The sequence below is a fragment of the Chiloscyllium punctatum genome, chromosome 42 (assembly GCF_047496795.1).
Source record: "Chiloscyllium punctatum isolate Juve2018m chromosome 42, sChiPun1.3, whole genome shotgun sequence".
Taxonomy (NCBI): domain Eukaryota; kingdom Metazoa; phylum Chordata; class Chondrichthyes; order Orectolobiformes; family Hemiscylliidae; genus Chiloscyllium; species Chiloscyllium punctatum.
The window spans coordinates 4,568,569-4,594,426 of record NC_092780.1 but is presented as its reverse complement, the minus strand read 5'-3'; the positions used below and the strand labels follow the sequence as shown (position 1 = coordinate 4,594,426).

The window sequence follows — 25,858 nt, the reverse complement described above, 5'->3', positions numbered from 1 at the left end:
TCTTACCATGGAAATGAAGTCCATTGAATTGCCAAAAGGACCCTTTCTTAAATGGTTTGCCTATCTTGCTAAAAGGTAAAGGTGGTTTTAAAGTCTCTGCTCAATGACCAACTTCTCAAATTAGGCTGAAGAATGGTGGACACAGATTCAGATTCTGTCATCATTGGGTACAACTGAGAGCCTTCCATTTATATGATTGGACTTAGACTTAAACCTGCGACACTGAACTTTCAACACTGACATGAAATGGTTTATGGAGTTGTATTTGTTTCGGGAGGGAGGTGATGGTGATGGAGGGATGTTATCACCAGATTGTTAATCCAATGGTTTAGATAGTTTTCTGGGGGTCCCTGTTGGAATCCCGTTATGGCAGGTGGAAGAATTTACATTCAATAAGAAAAATTCTGGCATTAAGAGTCTAATGACCATGAAATCATCGTTGACTGTGGGGAAAAACCCATCTGTTGCACTAATGTCCTTTAGGGAAGGAAATTGCAATCCTTACCTGGTCTAGCCGATTTGTGTTTCCAGACCCATAACAATATGGTTGATTCTTAACTGCCCTCTGGGCAATAAATGCTGGCCTAGCCAGCGATGCCCTCATCCTGTGAATGAGTAAAACAAATGGTGTTTTAATGAGTTACAATTCCAGAGATCCCCCCCCAGACTCCATTATTCCAATGCTATCCCAGCCTTGTACTTTGTACTGTCTGTACACGTGAACTCCTCCAAAATTCTTGCCTAACTCCTACCTTGCACCAAGCTCCATTCACCATCACCCCAGATTTGCTGAATTTCATTGGTTCCAGGTTCAAAACTGACTAAAATTCTCATCATTCAAATCCCTTCATGATCTTATACCCCACAACTACAGGCTTGTCCAGCCACTGAGATTCCTGTGCTCTTTCATTTCACCGTGCTCTTCATCCCCGATATTGACAGTCAGGAAATCCAGCTCCCCTAAACTCTGGAATTCCTTCTGGAAACCTCTCTACCTCTTGCCCTCTCTTTTTTTTTAATTTAGGTACGGCCTAAAATATACTGCTTTGAGTAAGCTTTTTGTCTTCATTTCTAATGTCTCCTCGTGTGGCTGGGTGTCAGATTTAACTGATGATCATTCTTGTGAAGAACCTCCGAAGACTTTACTGTGTTAATGGCGCTATGTGAACGTAAATTGTTGTGAGAATATTAAGGGACCAGTTCAGGTTTACAACAACCTGACAGATTCATGGTGTCAGGGTTTTCTTTTTGGTTCAAACTTTCTCATCATTACTCACTGAGCAGTGCTTCAGAAGATGATTAGGTAAGATGGGAAAATAATATCCTGTAGACAACATGGAAACGAGTTCAGTTGGAGTAGATCTCGTGAGTGTTCCTCCTATGTGTGATAAATGCAGCCAAGTGCTTTCAGCAAGTCAACAAATGCAGAAATCTTGTGCAATGAAAATTTGTTGACCTGTTGGAATCTAAGTGTTTTTTTTTAAAAACTTAACATTTTCCACATGTAGTCTTGTACTTTAACTGCTCAGAATGCAATGGGGGCAAAGTCATTTTCCAGGACTTGATGAAGCTATGCAATTTTACACTTTCGAGGAGATTTATTGCAAAATTATTGTGTTCAGCTACCAGTAATCATTAGCTTATATATAAAAAAGCTACATGCCATTGATACAGATGTCCTGAGGTTTTAATGAAACCAGTTTAGCTTTTCCCTTGTGGGAAATATGAAGTTATTTATGAGCACAAGGGAACAAAATAGAGTCGGTTCTTGTTCAAGCACAAACTGTAGTGGGAGCTGGTGCAGAAATGAAGAAAAGGTGTTGAGTGAAATACAGGGCCATTGGAAATGACGGAAACATGTGGGATTGGTTAAGAAGGGCTGGATTCTTGAGTCTGTGCAGCTAGGTGTTTGGTTTTTGTGATGGCGTCATTGTCCTGGAACCTTTATATTTTTTTTGCAGAAGCAACACAAAACTAGAGTGTGTGAGAAATGTAAACTAGAAAGAGCTTGTGTTTGTAAAGGGAGAATATCTGTCTCGAGATGACCCAAAGTGCTTTACAGTCAATGAAATCCTGTTTTCATGCAGGAAAACCAGCAGCTAAGCTGTGCACAGCAAGATTCCATAGCAGCACTAAGAATTCTGTTTCATGATTTTGTTCGATGGCTAAGTATTAGCCACGAAACTGGGAAGTTCCTTATTCTCTGATGGAGGAATTGTGGGATTGTTATGTTCGCCTGCAAGAAAAGGCAATGCCTCAACCAAGTCTGATGCCTCCACCAGTGTGTCACTCCCTCAGTACTGCACCAGTGGTGTCCGCCTGGATTCTCTGCTCAAGTCTCTGCATTGTGACTTTGACATTGTAGACAGTACATCGTGCAACTAAGGCAGTTTGGCTAATATCTTCCTTTTTATTCTAATAAAGATAAGAAATCCTGTATAATTTGGTGACAGCTTAATAAGACTTGACTTTCTGATGTCATTGATTCACTGTGATGTCAGCCTGAGCATTATAACTCACTGGAATCTCTGATTCCATTGTTTATCATAAGCCATCATTAGGGTAAGAGAAAGGACTGAGTCAAAGAGACATAAACATGGTATCCCAAAGCTGTCGTTAAATGTTCTACTTTCCATGTTGGAATATAGTCATACTGCATGGAAACAGACCCATTGGTCCAATATGTCACCTGGCCTGATCTCTCCTCCCATGGCTCCATGTCAGCTATTTGCCTCTAACTTTTGTGTGAAGCCCACTGTGATGCTTTCCTCTATAAATGCAATTGGTGATGTTTGGGGTGGCCAACTGTGATTTGGAAAGTGTGAGCCAATTTTTTTTTCTTTTTTGTTTGACCTTTTTAAGCATTTATTTTTAAGTGTTGCCAATTTAAATCACCTGGGAAACTGGTTTGGAGCAGTTACTCAAGTCCATTAGTGTGAGAGCGCTGAATTAACATCCATAAAGATGTAAGCATTGACCTCAGAGGGTGTTTTAGCTCCAACTGTCTGGGTGTTAAATAATCTCCCTTGCGCTGTTGGGACCAACAGTTCCTTCAATGTATCATCAGTACTTGCATTTGGAGCAAAAGTAGTCTTGAAAAATTAGGATATCGTAATATGAAATGGGTTTGGGGCAGTTCCAGGGCAGTTCCTCATGACTGTGAATCAACAGTCCAAAACTCCACATAATTCTATAGTAATTGCAAGACTAACTCTGGAAATCTGTAAAGCAGATGAGGGTAGAAATATCAAAGTTGAGCTTTAGGGAATGGCTACCTTATGTCATGATTGAGACACGGAAGTATCGAGGGGGCTTGATTTCGTAATTAATTCTGCTGTACCTGCCTTTGGAGTGTGAGGAGGGTGCTTTACTCTGGATGTAGTTCCATGGTGTATCATCCTTGGAAAATTTGGGGACAACATAGATGGAGTTTTACCCTGTCGTTATCTCTGTGTTTCATCTGAGAATGGCTGATGCTGGCTTTTTGTGATAAAAGTGTGGAGTTACGCACTAAACAAATGGGTATTCAACCAGAATATTCACCATTGCTGCACGACGCATCACTTGGGGAAGAGGACACTTATTGTTGATGCTCACACTTAACAAAAACTGAAGGAGTGTGTAAAAGCAACTGTGTGATGCTACACAGGAACCTAACTCTCTAGATTGCCTGTAATAGGTGACTCAACATTTGTGAACAGTCTTACCTGCCCTTCTCCATGGAACAGTTGCTGTGATTCTGAAGTAGCAGGTGTAAACTAGATGAGAAATTGAACGTGATTTTAGTAATAGTTCCTTCTAAGCTCCCATAAATGGTATAAAATCCTCATCATATTATGTTACTATTATTTTCATCTGTTGTGAATACCTAATGTAACTGTGGAATTCTGAAATTTTGATTTCAGATTGGTCTGTTCTCTTAAAGAGCAGATCCTGAGAGTTTATACTTCTCCACAATGAGATGAACACAGGCAGCCTGATTTGGTGGTAGAATTTGAGAAATTCCAGAATAGTAGCAGTCTGCATGGAATTATTCAATCCTGATTCCTTCCTCAATCCATTACCATTAAATATTTTTCTCCTTCAACTAGTATTGAATGTCATAATTGACTCAATTTCTATGGTCTCTTGTGGTCATACACTGTATGGGTGCCAAAGTGTAAGAAAATTGTTGTATTAAAACAAAACTTCTAACCATTGGTCTAAATCTTGACTGGAAATTGAGATTGCAGAGTGGGAGAAGAGAAACAAATAACTTGCATTTGATACAATGTCTTTCATAACCTCCGTTCTTTCCAATGACTGAACTTTTCGAGAGCTATCAGCGTTGTAATTTAAGAAATGTGCCAGTGAATTGGGAAACAGCAATATCCCTTAAACAGCACTGAGCTAAGGTGACAGCGCATCTGGTTTCTTGATGGTGATTGAGGCATGCACATTGACATGAGGAAGAACTTGTTGTCACATTTCAAATGGCACCTTGGTGTGTAAATAACCTTATCCCACCATTAATGCATTCAAAACTTTTAAAAATTCCTTTTTCATAAAGTCCTTCTCTTTCTAGTGCAGTTAACCTACCACCTGAGGGATTCAGGCTGATTCCCAATCTATGGGAATACATTGTAAACAAAGAAAATCCATTTCTAGGCAGGAGCAGATCTGAGAACGCACCTGATTGCAAAACAGACTAATTCAGTGGCATAGGTAACAGGAGAAATGCTGTTTGAACTACTTTGGCACAGTAAGAGAGAAGACATAATTTAAAATAACCAAAAGTTAGCCTAAGCTGAATCTCCAGAATTCCTTGTCATGGATCATTAACGTTCAGGCAGTGGACTCCAACATTAGGGAAATGAGAACTGGTGAATCATAGAATGTTTTACAGGTCAGGAGGAGGCCAGTCTGCCTGCTGTACCTGTACTGACTCTGTGCAAAAGTTTATCCATTCAGTCCCATTTCTGTATTCTTTCCACACCGTCTGTAAAATCATTAAATATCAAGAATTTGTCCAATTTCACTTTGGAAGTTATCTGTTTCCACCATCCTTTCAAGCCATGTCACAAGGGTAATTGATGTTAAAGTGAGTGAGTTGGAGTATCAGGCGAGGAGATCGTTGGGCCGATAGGCTAAATTTTTCTCTGACTGATTTAAAGCGTTGAACTAGAGGGAGAGAGGGCACTGCTGAGTTTGCTATGGCTGGAGGCAATGTGGAGCTAAACAGAATCTCTGGCTATTGGGCTGTTTGCAAAGTTGCTGCACACGCTAGGTTCACCAGAGAGATGTTGAACTGCCCCTTCTCAATGAAGTATGTTCTCAAATTCAGAAGATGCAGATTTCAAATCCCAATGATTTGGAGGCTGGAATTCCCGGCAAACTGGGTTAGGCTTCCTCCCTTGCTCCCTGTGAAGGTGATTACGACAATGGAAGTGTCTTCTCCTTGCTTCAAGCTGTTTTCCAAGATAAGATTGTAAAGGTACAATAGAAACAAATTATTTGTTTAATTAGAAAGTAGTGAAACCTGGTCTGGTTTTGGGCAGGGGTCAGTGAATATTGCTCCTCATTAAGGCGAAGGGTGTTGGGGAATGGGCTATTCCAGTTTAAATCGAGTATTGGTTTCAGGTCACCATCAGATCAGGCACGCAGTGCATCAGATGCAAAGGTACATGGCCTGTGCTTGTACATTCACAATTAATCCGCAGAAGCGTTCACTCAGCGAGTGAGTAATCAATTTGTGGAGTTGGCTCCCTGGGGAGATGATGGAAGCAGTTCATATTGATCTGTTCAAATGCAGATTACAGAGATTACTTTCAGAAAACAACAATCTAAGGTCAAGTATCACATGAGACGTGGTGCATGTAGCACTCCTGTGTAGAAAAGGTGGATTTAGACCATTCCTGTTTGGGTACAAGTTGGATAGGAACATTTATAGAATGGGCTTAATTTTATAGTCTGAATAAAGATGCAATCTGTTTCTGGATGTGCTGGAGTGAGGGATGTTGGCTCGTTTGCCCAGAGAGCTCCCTGTGGTTTATGTCCTACAATGGGAGCTTTATTGGTGCCTGAACCAGCATAGGAAACCTCAATCTCCTTCCTCACCAAGAGTTAGTATCTCCAGCAGTGGGACTCCTCTCAATGCTGCGTCAGCTGAGATTGTGTACTGGAATGGGACTTGAACCCATGACCTTCTGACTGAAAGGGCAAGAGAGCATTGGATTGAGCAGGTTTAACTGGTCAAAGCATCTTTTATGGCTCCCAGACATTTGGTGTAATGTTTAGGATTGTATTCTAAATTGAACCAAAATCCCTTTCATCCATCACTCTGTGCTCCGTGACCTACACTGACTTCTGGGCTGGCAGTGCCTGGAATTTAAAATTTTTTATCTTTTGTTTTCAAATCCTTCCACAGCCTCACCCCTTCCTATCTCAGTAACCTTGTCCAGTCCCACATTATCAGTGATCTTTCTGCTTTCCCAATGCTGGTCTACTGCATAAGCTCCAACACTGAGAACTTGCCTTTCGCTCACTATTGGAGTTGCCCCCACAATAAACCTCCCTCTCCTCCCCTCAACCTCTCTTCGTTTTTTCACAAACAGTGTCTCCCAAACTTTATTCCCTGTAGATACAAGTTTGAGGCTTGAACATTGTTTGTAGTCCTGTGGTTGTATTGCGAGATGAGGGAACCTGTGAGAACAGAACCCTGTATGAGCATGAGCACAGCTCCATGATGACGATTGCCTCACGAAGGTTTCAGCTGATGACCCCAATTGGGAATCCAACTCCTAACTTGTAAAGCCTGGCTATAAGGTGCTCTGTTTTGACCAGACATTTGATCATTTGTCCAAAAGTGTCCCAGATGTCAAATTTCCTATCTTAAAATTTGCCTGAAATACCTTGTGATGCATTCATGTTTGTTACGGTGCTATGTAAATGCACTTGTTATTGTGCTGTGAGGAAAAATCAATTTGTACAGAGAGGGGCTATCCACTTGCAGTTCACAAGCTGTGGTTACTTTACTTTAAACGGATAATGGAAGAAGTAAATTGTTGTCGAATTTACTGAAAGAATTGGAATTCATTTAACATGTTGGCACAATTTCCAAGCTTCAAAGCACTTCCCAGCGGCCAATCAGATGAATTCTATGATTCTTCAGAAGAATATGACAAATCAACTTCTCTGACAATCACAAGATTGTTCCAGTGCGTAAGGAGATCGTTCAGCCCATCGTGACTGCACCAGCTCTCCAAATGCGAAGCTTATCATTCACTCACTGGTGTCATTCTCCTCCCTTCCTTCTCTTTGTAAACCTGTTCCTTTTCAAGGTGCTATCTTATAGAGGTTTACAAAATCATGAAGGGCATGGATAGGATAAATAGACAAAGTATTTTCCCTGGGATCAGGGAGTCCAGAATGAGAGGGGTTTAGGGTGAGAGGGGAAAGAGATAAGAGAGACCTAAGGGGCAACGTTTTCATGCAGAGGGTATACGTGTATGGAATGAGCTGCCAGAGGAAGTGGTGGAGGCTGGTACAATGACCGCATTTAAAAAGGCATCTGGATGGGTATATGAATAAGAAGGGTTTAGAGGGATATGGGCCAAGTGCTGGCAGGTGGGACTAGATTGGGTTTGGGATATCTGGTCGGCATGGACAGGTTGGACCGAAGGGTCTGTTTCAGTGCTGGACTTTCAAGCTGCTATCTTTCAAGGTGCTATCTAAGTCTAATTTCTAATTTCTTCTTGGAAAGTCTCGATTGAATTTGCCTGCACCACTCTCTCAGGCGTTGCATTCCAGACCTGAGCCACTTCAGTATAGCAATGTCTCCCAGAGGAGTTAATTGACCATTTAAATTCTGTTGGTTGAAATGGGAATGTAGTGCACGACACCAGCAGCAATGTCACAATATCCCATTAAACTGGCAGATGGGAATCTTGATTGACTAGGTCAGAAGTCACACAACCACCGGTTATAGTCGAAGAATGTGGCGCTGGAAAATCACAACAGGTCAGGCAGTCTCCAAGGAGCAGGAGAATCGACGTTTCAGGCATAAACCCTTCATCATGTTCCTGGTGAAGGACTTATGCCCAAAATGTCGACTCTCCTGCTCCTCAGATGCTACCTGACCTGCTGTGCTTTGTCAGTGGCATCCGTTTTGACTCTGATCTCCAGCATCTGCTGTACTCACTTTTTCCTGGACACCAGGTTATAATCCAGCAGGTTTATTAGAAATCTGTCCTGAAAGCTTGTGATTTCAAATGAACCTGATGGACTATAATCTGGTGTGACTTCTGACTTTGTCCACCCCAGTCCAACACCAGCACCTCCACATCAAGGTTTGATTGACTAGAACATCTAAACAACTGTTTATACAGACGTCCTGGAGTAAAGCTTGAGCTGCCTTCCTTCTCAGCCCAACAGGAGGCTGCGATAACTTCCTTCTCTTATGTTTGTAATGGCATTTTTATTAAAAATCTGAATGCTAATGGTATAAGCACATCCGTGACAGGTTAAAGCGTGGGGAAACGGAATGAACATTGGCAGGAAGGAAGCCATTGTCGCTTCAACAGTTGAGCGTTTCAGTTCAGCTCCCAAATGGTTTGGAACACACCCACTCATTTCTGTCAATAAAGGATTGCAATAAACGTGACCAATGCATGCACTTAAGAAGGTTCGAACCCTTTTCCAGTCTGTCTTTAACATTCTTCTCCCCCATTGGTAACTGACTGATAACTTAGAGTCATACAGTCTCTAGCACTGAAACAGACCCCTCAGTCTAACCCATCCATGCTGACCAGATATCCCAACCCAATCTAGTCCCACCTGCCAGCACTTGGCCCATGACCCTCTAAACCCTTCCTATTCATATACCCATCCAGATGCCTTTTTAAATGCTGTCATTGTACCAGCCTCCACCACTTCCTCTGGTAGCTCATTCCATACACGTATACCCTCTGTGTGAAAAAGTTGCCCCTTAGGTCTCTTTTATATCTTTCCCCTCTCACCCTAAACCTATGCCCTCTAGTTCTGGACTCCCTGTCCCCAAGGAAAATACTTTGTCTATTTATCCTATCCGTGCCCCTCATGATTTTGTAAACCTCTATAAGATCACCCCTCAGCCTCCGACGCTCCAGGGAAAACAGCCCCAGCCTGTTCAGCCTCTCCCTGTAACTCAAATCCTCCAACCCTGGCAACATCCTTAAATCTTTTCTGAAATCCTGTCAAGTTTCCCAACACCTTTCCAATAGGAAGGAGACCAGAATTGCACACAATATTCCAAAAGTTGCCTAACCAATGTCCTGTACAGCCGCGACATGACCTCCCAACTCCTGTACTCAATACTCTGACCAATAAAGGAAAGCATACCAAACGCATTTTTCACTACTGTACCTACCTGCGACTCCACCTTCAAAGAAATATGAACCTGCACTCCTAGGTCTCTTTGTTCAGCAACACTCCCCAGGACCTTCCCATTAAGTGTGTAAGTCCTGCTCTGATTTCCTTAACTTGCTGCAAAGGTCTCTGCAATTATTTGTAAAAACTGGATTTGTGATACATGCACATTGAGATGAGGAAGTTTATTTTGATATTGTTTCAATCTCTCAACTTGTTCAGTATAAGATTTTTAACTCTCTCTTTTCTTCCTCTGTCACAGGAGAATCTGGTGACTCCAATCCAGGATCAAAACATGAGGACAGTTCTGACGATAACCAGAGTTTGAGCCATGTTCCATCAGGGCTCTCAGACAGTGTTTCCGTGGCCTCTGATAACCAGGATGATGGTATGTAGAGTTTCTGTTCTCTTTCTCTCACATCAGTATGTGCATCTGGGGCCATGCTGCTTTGACTTCTTGTGATGTTTGATGCTGATCGACCAGGAGGAGCCTGATAAGAAACCTGCTGTCAGCAGCAGAGCTGAGGAATGTTTATCTTTGTTCACGGGAGGGGCACGGAGAGATAGCAGGAGCTCTGGAATATTCTATACAGCTTCCAGGAAAGGCGTGACCTGTCATCTCCATGAGGCAGGAGAAGGGAGCGAGCTGTGATGAAGTGATGATACTCTCAGGGCTAAATTACTTTTTAAGGACGGGTTTGGAACAGTCACTAGCTCATCTGCCTTAATGCCAAGTCAGGGTGTTTCCTCCTTACACTGGGGGACATCCACTTGTCATTAAATAACTGAATTGTGATTTGCTCACACTATTGATTTACAAACAATTATTCGATCTGAGAAATAACAATATTTCTCAATTACGTCAATTCCAGCTCAGTGATCTCTTGTCTTTCTCTCTCTCTCTCTCTCTCTCTCTCTCTCTCTCTCTCTCTCTCTCTCTCTCTCTCTCTCTCTCTTTTTCTTTTTCTCTCTCTCTCTCTTTCTTTCTTTCTCTCTCTCTCTCTCTCTCTCTCTCTCTCTCTCTCTCTCTCTCTCTCTCTCTCTCTCTTTTCTCTCTCTCTCTCTCTTTTTTTCTCTCTCTCTCTTTCTCTCTCTTTCTCTCTCTTTTTCTCTTTTTTCTCTCTCTCTTTTTCTCTCTCTGTCTCTCCCTCTCTCTTTCTCTGTCTCCTCTCTCTCTCTGTCTGTCTGTCTCTCTCTCTCTTTCTCTGTCTCCTCTCTCTCTTTCTTTCTCTGTCTCCTCTCTCTCTTTCTCTGTCTCCTCTCTCTCTTTCTCTGTCTCCTCTCTCTCTTTCTCTGTCTCTTCTCTCTCTTCTCTCTCTTCCCCCCTCTCTCTCCCCCTCCATTTCTATTGGATCTGGGAAACTTGTTTTCCACTTTTAACCAGAGATCAAACATAAAGGGACCAGTTTGCTACATGTTCATGACATCTCCAGCAGTGGAACAGCAATGTTCCTGTCACGGTGTTCATTTTGCTTCATGGAGCAATGTGTATGCAATGAGAGTCTAGGCTGTATGGGCAGACTTGTTTATCTGCAGTCACCAATGTTACTATGATGGAAATGTCAACCCAGAACTACAAAGACACGTGGCCAGTTTTCAGTGTTGGTGGCTGTTTCCTTTCTCTGTGACCCTTTGTTTGAGGCGTGTTGGAGTCTGATCTGCTTTGGCGCATTCATAACCCTATATTAAGGACATAAGTTAAGGAATAGGAGTAGAAGTAGGCCATTCTGCCCCTTTGGTCTAATCCATTATTCAGTAAGATCTAGCAGATCTTCCACCTTCGTTCCTGGCCTAACTTCTGATCCCTTGAGGCAAAAGATTGATCAGTTTCCATCATCATGTTCATAGTGACTAATATTCCATTGCACCCAGCCAAGAGTTTCAACCATCTGACTGAAGAATCCTCTCTTTATCTCTGTCCTAAATGGTCCTCTATCCTGAGAGTGTGATCCTTAGTTGATCAGTGAGTGGAAACAGCCTCTTTGTTTTTGTTTTAAATCAGCTATCTGATTTTCTCTGCTAATTTGTCCTCTAGCCCATGGAAACAGTTCTCTCCTATGTATTGTCAAACCCTCTCAAACTTGGTTAATAAATCTTCCTTTAGCCACTTCTCCCCCAGGGAGAACAATCCCAATATCTCTCGTGTCTCTGTGAAGGGAATTTGTTCTTACTCCACTTTGTGGTGAGGGGCGCATCATATGAAGGCAGTGAGGAAACACTAAGGAATGGAGTTGGCAGAACTCCACCTGGACCAAGGGTTAACTTCAGGTAATTGTGGAGAGTTGTGAAAAATAGTCTGCCTCTGGTCTTGGCAGGACTCACGAACATCTGGGTGAGAGAGCGAGTAAACATGCCTGACCCAATGCAGTAGGAAGCCAGATATTCAAACACCAATTATCAAGGAGAACTCCTTTCAATTGTACCAGCATCACATTTTCATTTATCACAACTGCAAGCCATGTGACCTAACAATTTGGTGATTGTTGTCAATGCATTTAACCCCAGAGCATCAACTTGAAATAGTTGGTTGTCTGCCTTGAAGCAAACTTACGCCATTCAGCCCTGCAGTCTGTTCCATCATTCAGTTATATCACAGTTTTCTTTATCTCCTCTCCACTGACTTGCCATAGTTCCATAAATCCACAAAACCCCTGACCTGAACCGAAGGGAAGGACTCTGCAGGTTTGAGCTAGGGTGAAATATCATGCATAAAAGAGCAGGTTTTTAAGTGTATAGGGGATGTATTTCTGCTATTGCTCAAGGTCACCAGAGCATTGTCGAGTGTAAAACTCACATTTGAAGAATTCTAATAGCACCCTCTTCTAATTAATGACCACCACCGTTCTTGGACTCAGCAACACATCTCTTTGAAATGGTGGATCCACTCAGTTTTACAAATCGAATACTGGAGAGAGAGGGGGGGGGGGAGAAATGGCATCTGAAATGATCGCCTAATATTAATACCAGGAAAAAAAAATGAAGTAATGACAAAGTTCAAGCATAATTACCTTAATCTACAAAATGTGACATTTAATTAGAAATTAACTTTTAAGAAACTACCCTCATTGTTCACCCTTAGGGCTTTTAAATAAAAAGGCTCTCTTTAAAAGAAAATTCTTGGTGCTGAAGTTAATTAAACATTGGAAAATGGTTTTAGATACAAGAATTAGCACACGCAATATACTGAGTGTATATTGTATTATGTTATGGATGTCTCATGTCTATTATTATAATGGTGCAGCTTTGTGAGGAGACTCTGCAGTATTGTGGTAGGTGTTGTAGAAGCTGGGTGAATTCAAGGTGGAAAAACAGCAGACGAATGCATGTTTATTCCTGCAAGACTGACAAGAACATCCCAGTTATTTCTTTGACCAGTTAGACATTTCCCCTGGAGGACTGCACATGAGATATAAAGCTACAGCTGCTTGATTGTGTAGGTCAAATACGAACTCACACAGTGGCCAGAGGGGAAGATGACGATTTATTTCTGTACGTCTCTGCAGTGAATCTTTCTGATCTGTCGCCTAATAACAAAATGATGATGGAAACAGAGTCAATAGCAAATTATGAATTGGATAAACACTTGAAATGGCAATGTATTGCATGGCTATGGAGAAAACATTGTGATGGATGGGAATGAGACTCATTGAATAGCTCTTTGAAAGAGCTAGCACAGATGTGAAAGGCCGATTGGCCTTTAGCTCTGCAGTGCAATCCTACGATTGATGAATAGGTAGTCATTGTTGCCTCAACAGGTATGTAAATATTCGAATTGCTGCTTGGTGTGACAGTATAAATCTCTTGTTAATCCCACAGCCACTCTGAATTGAATTGAGGCTATAGAAACCTGCATTATGTGAGAACCGATTAAAGTCATAGAGATGTACTGCACAGAAACAGACCCTTCGGTCCAACCCATCCATGCTGACCAGATATCCCAACCCAATCTAGTCTCACCTGCCAGCACCTGGCCCATATCCCTCTAAACCCTTCCTATTAATATACCCATCCAGATGCCTTTTAAATGTTGCAATTGTACCAGCCTCCACCACTTCCTCTGGCGGCTCATTCCATACACGTACCACCCTCTGCATGAAAATGTTATCCCTTAAATCTCTTTTATATCTTTCCCCTAAGCCTATGCCTTTTAGTTCTGGACTCCCCCACCCCAGGGAAGATACTTTGTCTATTTATCCTATCCATGCCCCTCATAATTTTGTAAACCTCTATAAGGTCACCCCTCAACCTCTGATGCTCCAGGGAAAACAGCCCCAGCCTGTTCAGCCTCTCCCTATAGCTCAAATCCTCCAACCCTGGCAACATCCTTGTAAACCTTTTCTGAAACCTTTCAAGTTTCACAACATCTTTCCGATAACTGCTATTAGCAGAAAGAGTTTAAATTTGTCATTTTCCCTGACCTTTTTACTGCTCTTTACTGCTGACAAAGTACTTCTGAAGTATAACCCCTGATATGCTGCAAGGAAACCTGGTGGCCACATTTGTACACAGTAAGCTCCCAGTAATGAGAGAGACAACCAAAAAATCTATTTTTAGCGCTACTCTTTAAGTTGTATTGACCAAGTCAAAATTGTCATTGGGACCTTTATACCCACCTGATAACTAAATGGAGCCTCATTTCAGTGTCTCACTGCATTCCTATGACACTGGGAGCAATTGTGGTAATTTGGAGACACTCATTTCCACACTGATACAGGATGGGGCTGCTCTGAGGTTTGGACTGAAGCAGATTGCGGGGTTCCGAGGAGAGGAAGCATTGTTTGGTATCTAGTTGCGTCTTGACTGACGTGAGAGTGCTTTGTGTTGATGATACCAGGTGACAGCAGGGTAGAAACTATTCTGTTCAGAGGCCTACTATTCCTCACCATCACCAGCACTACATTGACAAGAAGAAGCAGCAATACACCAATCTCTTAAATTTCAGTGAGATTTGTGATTACTCTAAGGCACTGGTGGTGTAGTGTGTGGCCTGCATACTGACAGAGATAATGCTTTCTGTTTTGCTGTGTTGTTCATTAAGGGGAGTAATGACTGTGGAGGTGAGAGCCACTTTGCAAAATGTTTATTGTTATAGGTAGGACAGACAGATTATACCTGTCTTAATACTGGCAGCTACTCAAAGAGCTGTAAGAATAAACTTAACCGATAAATTAAGCTTAATTACTTTGTGCTGCAGTCCTATATCCTGAAATGTCGAGGTTTGCTGAGGGGTGAATTTGGCCTAACTATCATGCACAAATTCAACCAGCATTATTTGAACATTATAAAAACGCCAGGGTAAGGATGCAATGCCAGGAGTTGCAACGATCCGCCCAGAGTGATGCTGTACTGTGTTTGATGGATGGTTTCTGCTGAGGTTAGCTGCCTCCTCCCTTCCACCTTTCATTGATTCGAACTGATTGAAAGCACTGGCTGTATACAGACTCTCAGTCAGCTCTCTTCACCCATTGCCCCTTGCACACAAACCTACACACCTGACTGATTTTAACATTTTAGATTTACACTCCCACTTTCAAGGCCTTCCACAGCTTCAACAACTAGCCCGTAACCACCTCCAGATCATCGCAAATAGGCCACAAGGAGGTGGAGCCGAATCACCACCTTGGACCATTTGAGCTTGAGGAGGTAAGGATCTACACGGGGATGTAAATAGATCAAGAGAGTGGGCAAAGATCAGGCAAGTGGAAGGTAATGAGGGAAATGGCAAATTGTCCGTTTAGTCAGGAAGAATGAAAAAGAAGCATATTATCAAGAGTACAGAAAGGATTTTCTAGGAGCTTACCTGGACTGGAAGGTTTGTATTGTAAGGAGAGGCTGGATAGGCTGGGACTTCTTTTCTGGAGTGCAGGAGACTGAGGGGTGACCTTACCAAAGTCTGTAAAATCATGAGAGGCAGAGATAAGGTAGATGGCCAACAGCTTTTTCCCATGGTAGAGGAGTCTAAAAGTAGAGGGCACAGGTTTAAGGTGAGAGAGAGAGAGATATAAAGGGGTCCAGAGGGGCATTTTTGTCACACACAGGGTGGTCAGTGTCTGGAATGGACTGCCCAGAGGTAGTGGTGGAGAGTACAATTTAAGAAACCTTCAGACAGGTACATGGATGGGAGGGATATGAACCAAACACAGGCAAATGGGACTAAATTAATTGTGAAAACTGGGCGGCATGGACAGGTTAGGCGAAAGGGCCTATTTCCATGTTGTAGATCACTGAGACAAAACTGCAGATGCTGGAATCGAAGGTAGACAAGCAAGAGGTTGGAAGAACACAGCAAGCCTGGCAGCATCAGGACCTGAAGGCGGGTTAAACCCGAAACATTGACTTCACCTCCTGATGCTACCTGACGTGCTGTGTTCTTCCAGCCTCTTGCTTATCTACCATAGACCTCTATAAACTCTGTCTAGATGGTGAGAGATTGGGCAACTCTGAGAGGCAGAGGGATGGGCTGCCTGAGTGTGTCAATCCCATAAGGTTGGTACCATTACCATGAGGGAAATGTAATATAAAAGTAGGGGAGTTATATTTAAATGAGACAGGGCCTTAGTGGGTCCATAACTAGTGTATTGTGCACAGTATTGGTTTCCTCAATCCAGGTAGGATGTAAATGTGATGGAAGCAGTTCACAGAAAGTGTATTTGACTAATAACTGAATTAGTTGTTGTCCAATGAAGGCAGGTTGGACAGGTTTGGCCCGAAGCTTCTGGAATTTAAAAGTGTAAAAGATGACTTCATCGAAACATATAATATCCTGTGGACGTCTTGATGGTGGATGCGGAGGGGATATTTATTCTCATGGTAGCACGAGAATATTGAAAAATAATGGGGTGAGGTGAAGGCAGTCTGTTAGAGGATCAAGGGTGTTTAGAAATCTGCTTCTGCCGTGTTTTGAAGAGTTATTCAAACTTTTTAAGAAAGAAGTTGGTAGATTCCTGATAAGCAAGGAGGTAAATGGTGATTTGGAAGGAGGCAGGAATTGTAGTAACCAAGAACTTATTGAATATTGGAGCATGCTGAAGAGGCTGTGTGGCCTGTTCCTGTGACTAATCTCTGTTTGTGTGTATTGCAGTCTTTGCGTTGTGTTTGTACCCATAAGTACACTACCATTAGTGGTCTGATGTATCTGGATTCCGGATTAGACCAGTTTGGTTAGGAGTCACCCACAAATTTGGGAATTGGTGTGGAGACCAGACCCGAGAAATAGAGCAGACTCCAGGGATGTATTTTGTCCTGTTTCTCATATAAAGGCGGCAGGGGGTTTGCCACAGTGGTGTCGGGATGTCTCCCTCTGACAGGCAGCTGGTAAACAGCTTTGAGTTCTCCCTGGGTTTTTTTTAAAGCCAAAAGAATCATTAAGTAGGTGGGGTCAGGACTCAGACAGACCCAGGAAGGTTTTTAGTTTTGCTTTCAGTTAGCAAGAAGGTTTCTGTTTGCTGCTGAGGCGGAGAGCTTGAGTTCTCTGCTCCTAAAATCTTCCTCAATTGGGGCAGATTGTTTGTTTTGTTTCTTCTTGACTGGAGAGAGACAGCACATGAGGACCATGACTGTTTTGCTGAATTTCATATTTTTTTACCAAAGGATGTGTTTATGGGAACAGTTGATGTTTAGTGGTTAAATAATACATTATCTTGTTAAATATTTCAATTGAGTAATATTATGCCACTTATTTCTTTTGTTGTATTTGAACTGAATTTTAAGAATACAGTGTGTTTTGGCACAGGAATGTGTATGGAGCATCTGACTTACCTGACACGAGAAGATAATACCAAGGGAGTTCTCAAAGAAATTTGGGTGAACAGTAACAGCACCTTCTGTTTGGAAGGACGAGGATGAGAATTCAGATTGATAATTATCTTGTGTTAAGGTTTGAGTGATGCCCCTGTATAGGTTGTGGCTATCATAGGTTTATTTTTTTTTAACAGTGATGTGCTTTCATAGAATGACAGCTGCAAGTCTCTGCAGCAATAGTCATTAATTGCAATGACTGTAGTGCATAACAAGTCAACCTAAACCAGTTTAACACTACAAAGTACAGGAACTTTGTGTGTGTGCGGGCGCACACAAGCGCAGAGGGTTACAACAAGGTCATTTTTTTTCCCACTTTGCGTTTAAACTGAAATTAATTGGTTTAATAGAGAGGGGGAAAAACAGCTTCCAAAGAAACCTGCCTGTAATCCTGGGAGGCCAATCTAAAAGATTTATTCAGAAGTGAATGAGATGCCTTTAAAGGGAAACAATGGGAGAAGGAATAGGAACATTTTTAAAATAAATTTTACATTCATACCTCTTTGGGATAAAAAGGAACAAATATTCATATTATTAAAAAAAGGAAAAATAAATCATGGAACTCCTTCTACATGATTTCTCTGCGTTGAGGAATATCTTAACAATGATCCATGGCTGTTTTTCATTCATATTTTAATATATAATTGCACAGTCTAATTATTAAGTTGGATCAATGAGCAATGCATAACTTTTAGAATGAGTAATAAGCATGAATGAATAGTACTGGAATTGATTCCTCCTTTAGGGGATAGGCACTTTGACTCACTTCCCTGTGGCCTTCTGCCAGCTCCTGCAGTCACTGCTGCATTTCCGGCAGTGTCTCTGTTGGATGTGTGGTGGATTCCTGGCGATGGGATTCAGCCCAAAAACCCACTGCAATCATTCTCCAGTGGTGCCTAACACTTGTCTGTCTGAATCTAGCTTTGTTGCTGCAGCACATGGAGGGTGGCCGTGGTCCTCATCATTGTCATTCTTCCCAAATCATCCACAGTGCGATGGGAAGTCAAGGCTGAGAGCTCCAAGTGTAAGGAGTTACAGGATCTCTCTAGCACAAGCCGGACTGACATACCCGGTGCAGAGACAATAGTGAGGGTGAGCTACATTGTCGGCACGGCCACACTAAACAAGGGCCTGATTGCTCCCTCTAGTGTATGTAAGCCATCCCATAATACTTATGCAGAGACGTGGGAAAATGAGGGGTGACCTCATTGAGGTGTATCAAATCATGAGGGGCACAGATAGGGTGAATGCATGTAGTCGTCTTTTCCCAGGGTTAGAGAATGGAAAACTAGAAGGTGCAGGTTTAAGGTGAGAGGGGAAAGATTTAAGAAGGACCTGAGGGGCAACCTCTTCATGCAGAGAGTGGTGCATATATCGAGTGAGCTGCGAGAGAAAGCGATTGAGGCAGGTACAGCAACGACATTTTAAAAAAAAAAATTTGGATAGGTACATAGATGGGAGGGGTTTAGAGGGATATGAACCAAATGCAGGCAATTGGTGGGCACCATGGTCAGCATGGACCAGTTTGGGCCGAAGGGCCTGTTTTCATGTTGTATTACTCTATGGCTCTAAGGTCAAAAGTTATAGGACACCAGATTATAGTCCATCAGGTTTATTTAAAATCACAAGCTTTTTGAAAGCTGCCTCCTTCATCAGGTGCCTGACAAAGGGGCAACTCTCCGAAAGCTGGTGATTTCAAACGAACCCGTTGGACTATAACCTGGGGTCATGTGACTTCTGCCTTAGTCTACCCCAGACCAACACCAGCACATCAATGCAATGAAGAGCAGAGAGTGCCTGCCTACTGTCCTAGCTAACATGAAGCCTTTGAACGATTACCCTGGTTATTTATCTCTATCACAATCCATACTTCTCTCTGCGGGACCTTGCTGTGTATAAATTGGCTTCTGCAACTGCTGACACGACAAGTTACTAGACCTTAGAAAGCAACCCTATTTGCTGTAAAGTACTTTAAGACTCCCATTGAGAAAGGAACACTACGCATGTGATTTGTTCACTTTTGTCACCCCTCGTAGTGTTTTGTCTGCCAAGCCGGCCTGTTTCGGAATGTCTGAAGTGCCTGGGGAAATGTTTCTAGTGCATGATTACCACCCGTCTCATCAATGAATTGTGAATTGACAGTGATGAGCCCACAGTTACATTCTACACTGTGTACTGCTGTTAATGCAGACCTACTGTGCAGCAATGCAAAGAGTGATGTATAATTGCACTATAATAGAATATAATTTAAACTAATAAACAATAATTATTGACTGTAGATCCTGTCAGATGGTAGAATTATTAGTAGGTACGGCCACAGCAATTTCTGAAATGGTTGCAACATGTAAGTATACTGTGTTGTAACTTTCTGGAAGAAATCATTCACGTGTATGTCATTGGCAAGGTTAGCATTTATTACTTCGAATCCAGCTGCCCTTGAGAAGCTGGTGGTGAATCTTGTTGGACCACTGCAGTCCATGTGGTGTAGCTGCACTCACTAGTGTCAGGAATGGCTGATACATTTGCAAGTTGGGATGGCACGTGAGAAGATCTTTGACTTTTATGTTCCCCTGCATCTGCTGCTCACGTCCTTTGAAGCTGGTAGAAATGATGGGTTTGGGTTGTACTGTGAATTTCTGAACTGCAATGATTAAAACAAAGCACCGATGAATGGTAATGGGATGTTATAGGTAATGGGAATCTTGTCAGTGACCTTTTTCTTGCAGTTTCATGCGTGCACTGCTTCATTCAATTGTTTAAGCTTGTGGCTGACGAAATCTTGTTTTCAGTGTTACCTTCGCATGGTGCCTTAGTTTTACCAAATTCAGTGGACTTGATGCATTTTTAATTTTTAATAGGTTTGATGCTTTAAGAATTTTGGACTTGGTGTTAATGCTGTTATTTTATAACATCGATAACCAGAAGCAATGAGCCTGAGCTTCATCTGCCAGAACAGTTAAGAGCTTTACCCTATTTTTTGCTGTTCATAAATATTACGACAGGTATAAACCCCTGAATTTCATCACTGCATTGATTCATAGTCATGCCTTCAATTGCATAGACCCTAATCTCTGGGATTCCTCTCTTAAACCTCCATGTTTTGAGCCAGGTGCTGGCAAGTGGACTAAATTGGGTTGGGATATCTGGCCGGCATGGACGAGTTGGACCAAAGGGTCTGTTTCCGTGCTGTACATCTCTATGACTTCCTGACTCTATTGGGGCAGCACTGTGGCTCAGTGGTTAGCACTGCTGCCTTACAGTAGCAGGGATCGAAGTTTGATTCTAGCCTCGAGTGACTGACTGTGTGGAGTTTGCACATTCTCCCCGTGTCTGTGTGGGTTTGCTCCGGTTACCTCCCACAATCCAAAGATGTGCAGCTTAGGTGGATTGGCCATGCTAAATTGCCCTTGGCATCCAGGGATGTGCAGGTTAGGTGGATAAGCTGTGGGAAATGCAGGGATGGGGGTGGGTCGGAGTGGGATGCTGTTCAGAGGGAAAGTGTGGATTTGATGGTCCATATGGGACACTTAGGGATTCTATGATCTCTCTATGATCTCTCTCTCTCTCTCTCTCTCTCTCTCACACACACACTCTCTCTCACTCACACTCTCTCTCACTCACACTCTCTCACACACTCACACTCATGCTTTGTGTGTCTGTTGTCTCATATTCATCCATTTATCTCTCTCTCTCCCTCCCTCTCTCATTCTGTCTGTCTCTGACTCTCTTTCCTGTCCCAACCCTCCCGGAGATCCTTATTAAAATGTAACTCTTCAACTAAGCTTTCGCTGGCCTATCCCAATGTCTTCTCATTGGCTCAGTATTAGGGAGGCAGGGGGCACAGCATTGGGCATGGGATCCCGAGCCCCAGGCTGTGTTCCAGGTCTGAATCCTCCCATGATAGGTGGTGAAATTTGAATTCAGTAAAGATCTGGAATTATAAACTATTCTGATGGCATGAAATCACTGCCAATTGCTATAAAAATCTATCTGGTTCACTGATGCCCTTCAGGGAAGGAAACTGCCATCCTTAACTGGTCTGGCCTAGCCTATGTATGACTCCAGACCCACAGCAATGTGGTTAACTATTAACTGCCCTTTGGCAATAAATGCCAGCCTAGCCAGTGAAACCCATGACCTGTGAATGAATAAAAAAGGAAATTATGTTTGAGAACTACCTTGTGGAATTCTTCAGGATATTTTACTTTATTAAGGTTACTATACAAATGCAAGTTGTTGTTGTGCAGTCTTCTAACTGGAGCCCATTAAATGGTGCAGTAGCAATTTCAGGAAATGTAAACCTGGATCTCTATTTACTGCTTTTCTAACCTGTTAGTAGTGTCTATTTTTCATTATGTGGAGGTGCTGTTGTTAGACTGGGTTGACAAAGTTAAAAGTCACACAACACCAGGTTATAGTCCAACAGGTTTATTCGAAGCACTAACTTTTGGAGCGCTGCTCCTGAACCACCTGAAGGAGGAGCAGCGCTCTGAAAGCGAGTGCTTCCAAATAAACCTGTTGGACTATAACCTGGTGTTGTGTGATTTTTAACTATTTTTCAGAGGGGCTCAGTTGGTTGAATGGTTGGTTTGTGATGCAGAGTGATATCAATAGCACGGGTTCAATTCTTACACCAGCAGAGGTTACCGTTGAAGGACTCTTCTCCTCCCCTCATCTGAGGCACGGTGATCCTCTGATTAAACCACTACCAATTATCTGTCTCTAATGAGGGAGCAGCCCCATGGTCCTTTAGGTATACGGCTATTTTTATTGTTAATATATATAAAATTTTCTGTTGCTTGGCATCTTCCCTGTGGCCTGTCCACTGAGCACTGCAGTGTAAATATAGGTTTCTGGCGTTAGAAATTCCTTTCTTAATTCCTTCCTTGAATCTGTATTTGCGGTCGGCTGTCTTCCTTGGGTTTTTCCCTCATTCTCCATACTTGTGTAAAAGGGATAGTTATACAGGCAAAAATAATGAATGGGATTGGTTGACGGATGTTTGAAAAGTTGGCACAGGTCTGATGAGTCGAATGGGCATTTGTTTCTACGAATCTACGATGACTATTTGCCTATGGCTTTATTAATGAATGCAATGTCAATGTCAGGAATCTGACTCCTAGCAATCTTGTACCCAGTTCATGTGCAATCTTGTCTGATAATATAAACTAATGTACAGTTTAAGCAGTACAAACTAGGTTCCATGGTACAGAGCTTGAGGAAGTGGAACGAGACATGTTTTCAAATGCTACAAATTGCCTTTTTAATGGGTCCCTCAATGGCATGTTTAAAATTGTCCTTATTTGTAGATTATTATTTCAACTGTTCATCTCTGGGGCTGTCTTAATTTCTGCAGCGATTCCATCCGTGCTGCATGTGGAACAAAAGCACCCCAAGTGGCACATCAGAGGTAAGTCATGAACCAGCCAGGGATTCAGTGCATAGTTAAAACCACAAACTGTCTATCCAACTATGCAGCCCATGCAGAATGAGCTTCGGAGTGCTATTCAAGCATCCTCCCCTCCCCAGGCTAATAGATTCAATCCAGGCCGTATTAAACTCTCAGCAGCTTCGGCTCAGGATGTTCAACACTGGTTCAAAAGTTCACACAATTCCCTAAAGATCACCCCCCCCCCCCCCCCCTCCACCCGCCCCGTGTCTCTCTCTCTCTCTCTCTCTCTCTCACACACACACACTCTCACACACACACACACACTGGCCGTGACTTCGTCTCACATTGTGGCAAGAGTGCAATGAGTACTTGGAATCTGAGACACATTAGTCACATTTCTGATTGCGAGACACACACACCTCTGCATTCAGGGTCCCTTTTCATTTTTTTTCTCTCTGTGGGCAAACCCCTTTCACATGTAATGACGGTAGAATCTTACTAGCTCGCGGGATGGTAAATAGATCGCGCAAATTACAGCCTGACCACCAGCTCCACGCCCCCCTCCCTGTAAATACGAAGGAAGATTGGCAAAAAATCACAGGCCTCGTGTCACTAATCTGCCTCCTGGCTGTCCACTGCACTGACTAATGACAGAACCATAACTGGATCTACACTAAAAGGAAGAGTTCACCCAAAGGTTATCGTCACCAGGTACCATGCTAGATGAGGTTTTGATTTTTTTTTGTATTGGACTTTGGTGCATTAGATTAATGGAATTTCAATTACTGCTTGGGTGCCCCAAAGCTTTGTTCACAATATAAATGGAGATTCTATAGGCGTGACAGCTTGCTAGTGCAGAACGTGAAGGTGTACATCTCTACAATGCTGGCTGACTGCAAGGAATTGATTTTAAGGAGCAATTAAATCCGCTTCATTATAAATGATTGATTTTAAATGTTTTCTTCTTTTGCATTTTTGTCAAGTGTTCTTTTTCTCACTGCGTATCTGTCTTTCTCACCCCTCGTGTCGGTCTCTCGTTCATTGTCCTTCCTGTCCGTCTGACTTTCTCTCTCCCTCTCTTTCTCCAAGTGCCTCTTTTTCTCCTTCTAAGTATTAATCTCTAGCTCTATTTTTATTCTTTCTCATTTAAGCCTCTGTGTCTCTCCCTCCCACTTTCTCTCTCTCACCACAATGGTTAAGTTATAAGAAGTATTGTAAATCATAATTGCTATTCTGTATTAAAGGATTTCTGCTTCTGGGGGGGAAACAACACTTTTTTTTATATATGCACTGGAAATAAAATACCCATAGAATTGCCCATTCAATCAGTCAGTATCATGAGAGAACTTTCTATAGATTTCAAAAAAAAGTAAAAGTGCTCAAAAAGCTCAGCAGGAAGGTCAGCATCTGTGGAGAGAGGGAAGTACAGAGTTCCTGTGAAAGGTTGATGACCTGAAACATTAACTTCCTTCTCTCTCTATTTCTCTCTCGCTACAGATGCTGCCAGACGTGCTGATTTTGAGCATTCTCATTTCTGTGTCAGATTTCCAGCGTTTTTTTTTTAACAGTAGGTGATTTATTCCATGCTGAATATAGCCCCATTCTCTTTAATTCCCTCATCAGTTTCCTCCCCATTTCTGCTGAAGGCGTCAATGTCTTGCCAAGACTGAGGCTGGAGTTGCTGTGTCTAACCAACTCTTTGTGCCCGCAAACAAAATAATTGACATTCCTCTCCTGAGTACTAATTAATTCATTGCAGAATCTCTTAAGTGACGCCAGTGAAGACCAGAGTAATTATTCATGGGCTGTGATTTGCAGGTGAGCTCAAACGCATCCCAGAACAAAGAGAGGCTGCTGTGATAAAGTCAGCCTTGGCTGATGGATTACAGTTTAAAATATTTTTGCGTTTCTCTCGCTTTACCTTCAGGCAACAACTCGGACTGGTTTTCTGCTCCATAAATACTAATGGGAGGGGGTTTCAACTCTCCAGAATTGTCCTGATCATTTAAGGTTGGGCAGGTAAAACATCCCTGGGCTTTTCAAAGAAAGAATCTTTTCATTTCCCATTTCTTTCAACCGCAATTGTTTGTTCATCTCAAAACAATTTTGGAAAGAAGAGTTGTTTCATTGTCAAGATTTCCCCAATCATGACAGGGTCTTTGTTTTCCCGTTGGCTGTGGGGTGGGGGAGCAGGATGGTGAGGGTGGTCCACTTGGGAAGCAAGCAGGGTTTGGTACAGCTGAAGTATGAGTTCTACCCCTTACATTCAAGCCCCTAAATAGGGAACCATTAGGAATTCCACCAGCTTTTATAAATTATTCTCTGTTCCTGTTCTCAACATTTGTATGATCCATTTGCTTGGACCTGAAGCTGCCTCGTTACTCCAAAAATTGGCTGGGTTTCACCTGATTTCTTTTTTCACAACTCCCACCGATTTTGTGCCGTTTCTACCCAGTATTTGATTTGTTGATGATGTGGAGGAACTGGTGTTGGACTGAGGTGGACAAGGTCAGAAGTCACGTGACACCAGGTTATAGTCCAATAGCTTTCGGAGTGCTGTTCCATCAAATGTAAGTGCTGTGTTTGTGTGCTGCACTTCACCTGACAAAGGAGCAGCGCTCTGAAAGCTTGTGATTTCACATAAATAATTGGCCTGTAACCTAGTGTCATGTGACCTCTGACCTGACCATGCACAAGTTCTGTCTCATCCCATTGAAACCAGTCTGAGAGAAATTTGAAATCGAAGTGGCCACATCATGTTTCTCTTTCAAACACACTTTGAACTTGACCGTACTCTGATCACTTCAAAAAGAAAGAAAAACTTAGTTATGTTGCAATTGTTATGACTACCAGCCACCTCCAAGTATTTTACAGACAGTGAAATGTTCTCTGAAATGTAGTCACTATTGAAATGTAGGAATCACAGCAGGTTCACCTGAAAGCAATATGATAATGACCATCCATTCTCTTGGTCACCTCAATTCTGGCTACACTGAGAGGCCGAATAGGCCGGGGCTGTTTTCCCTGGAGCATCAGAGATTGAGAAGTGACCTTCTAGAGGTTTATAAAATCATGAGGGGTATGGACAGGGTGAATAGTCAAGGTCTTTTCCCTGGGATAAGGAGTCCAAAGGGCATAGGTTTAAGGTGAGAGGCAAAGTTTTAAAAAGGACCCGAGGGGCAACTACTTCATGCAGAGGGTGGTGCGTGTGCAGAATGGGCTGCCAGAGAAAGTGGTGGAGGCTGGTACAATTACAACATTTTAAAAGGCATCTGGATGGGTATA

General features: G+C 42.5%; 1 protein-coding gene across 1 annotated transcript in view; it reads left to right on the top strand.

The window, feature by feature from the left end:
• Window positions 1-25,858, top strand: part of skap1 (src kinase associated phosphoprotein 1) — a 702,970-nt gene that overhangs the window by 72,141 nt on the left and 604,971 nt on the right. Inside the window, exon 4 of the mRNA XM_072561244.1 lies at window positions 9,647-9,772. Coding sequence (XP_072417345.1) covers window positions 9,647-9,772 — 126 coding nt within the window. The remainder of the gene's footprint in view (window positions 1-9,646; window positions 9,773-25,858) is intronic.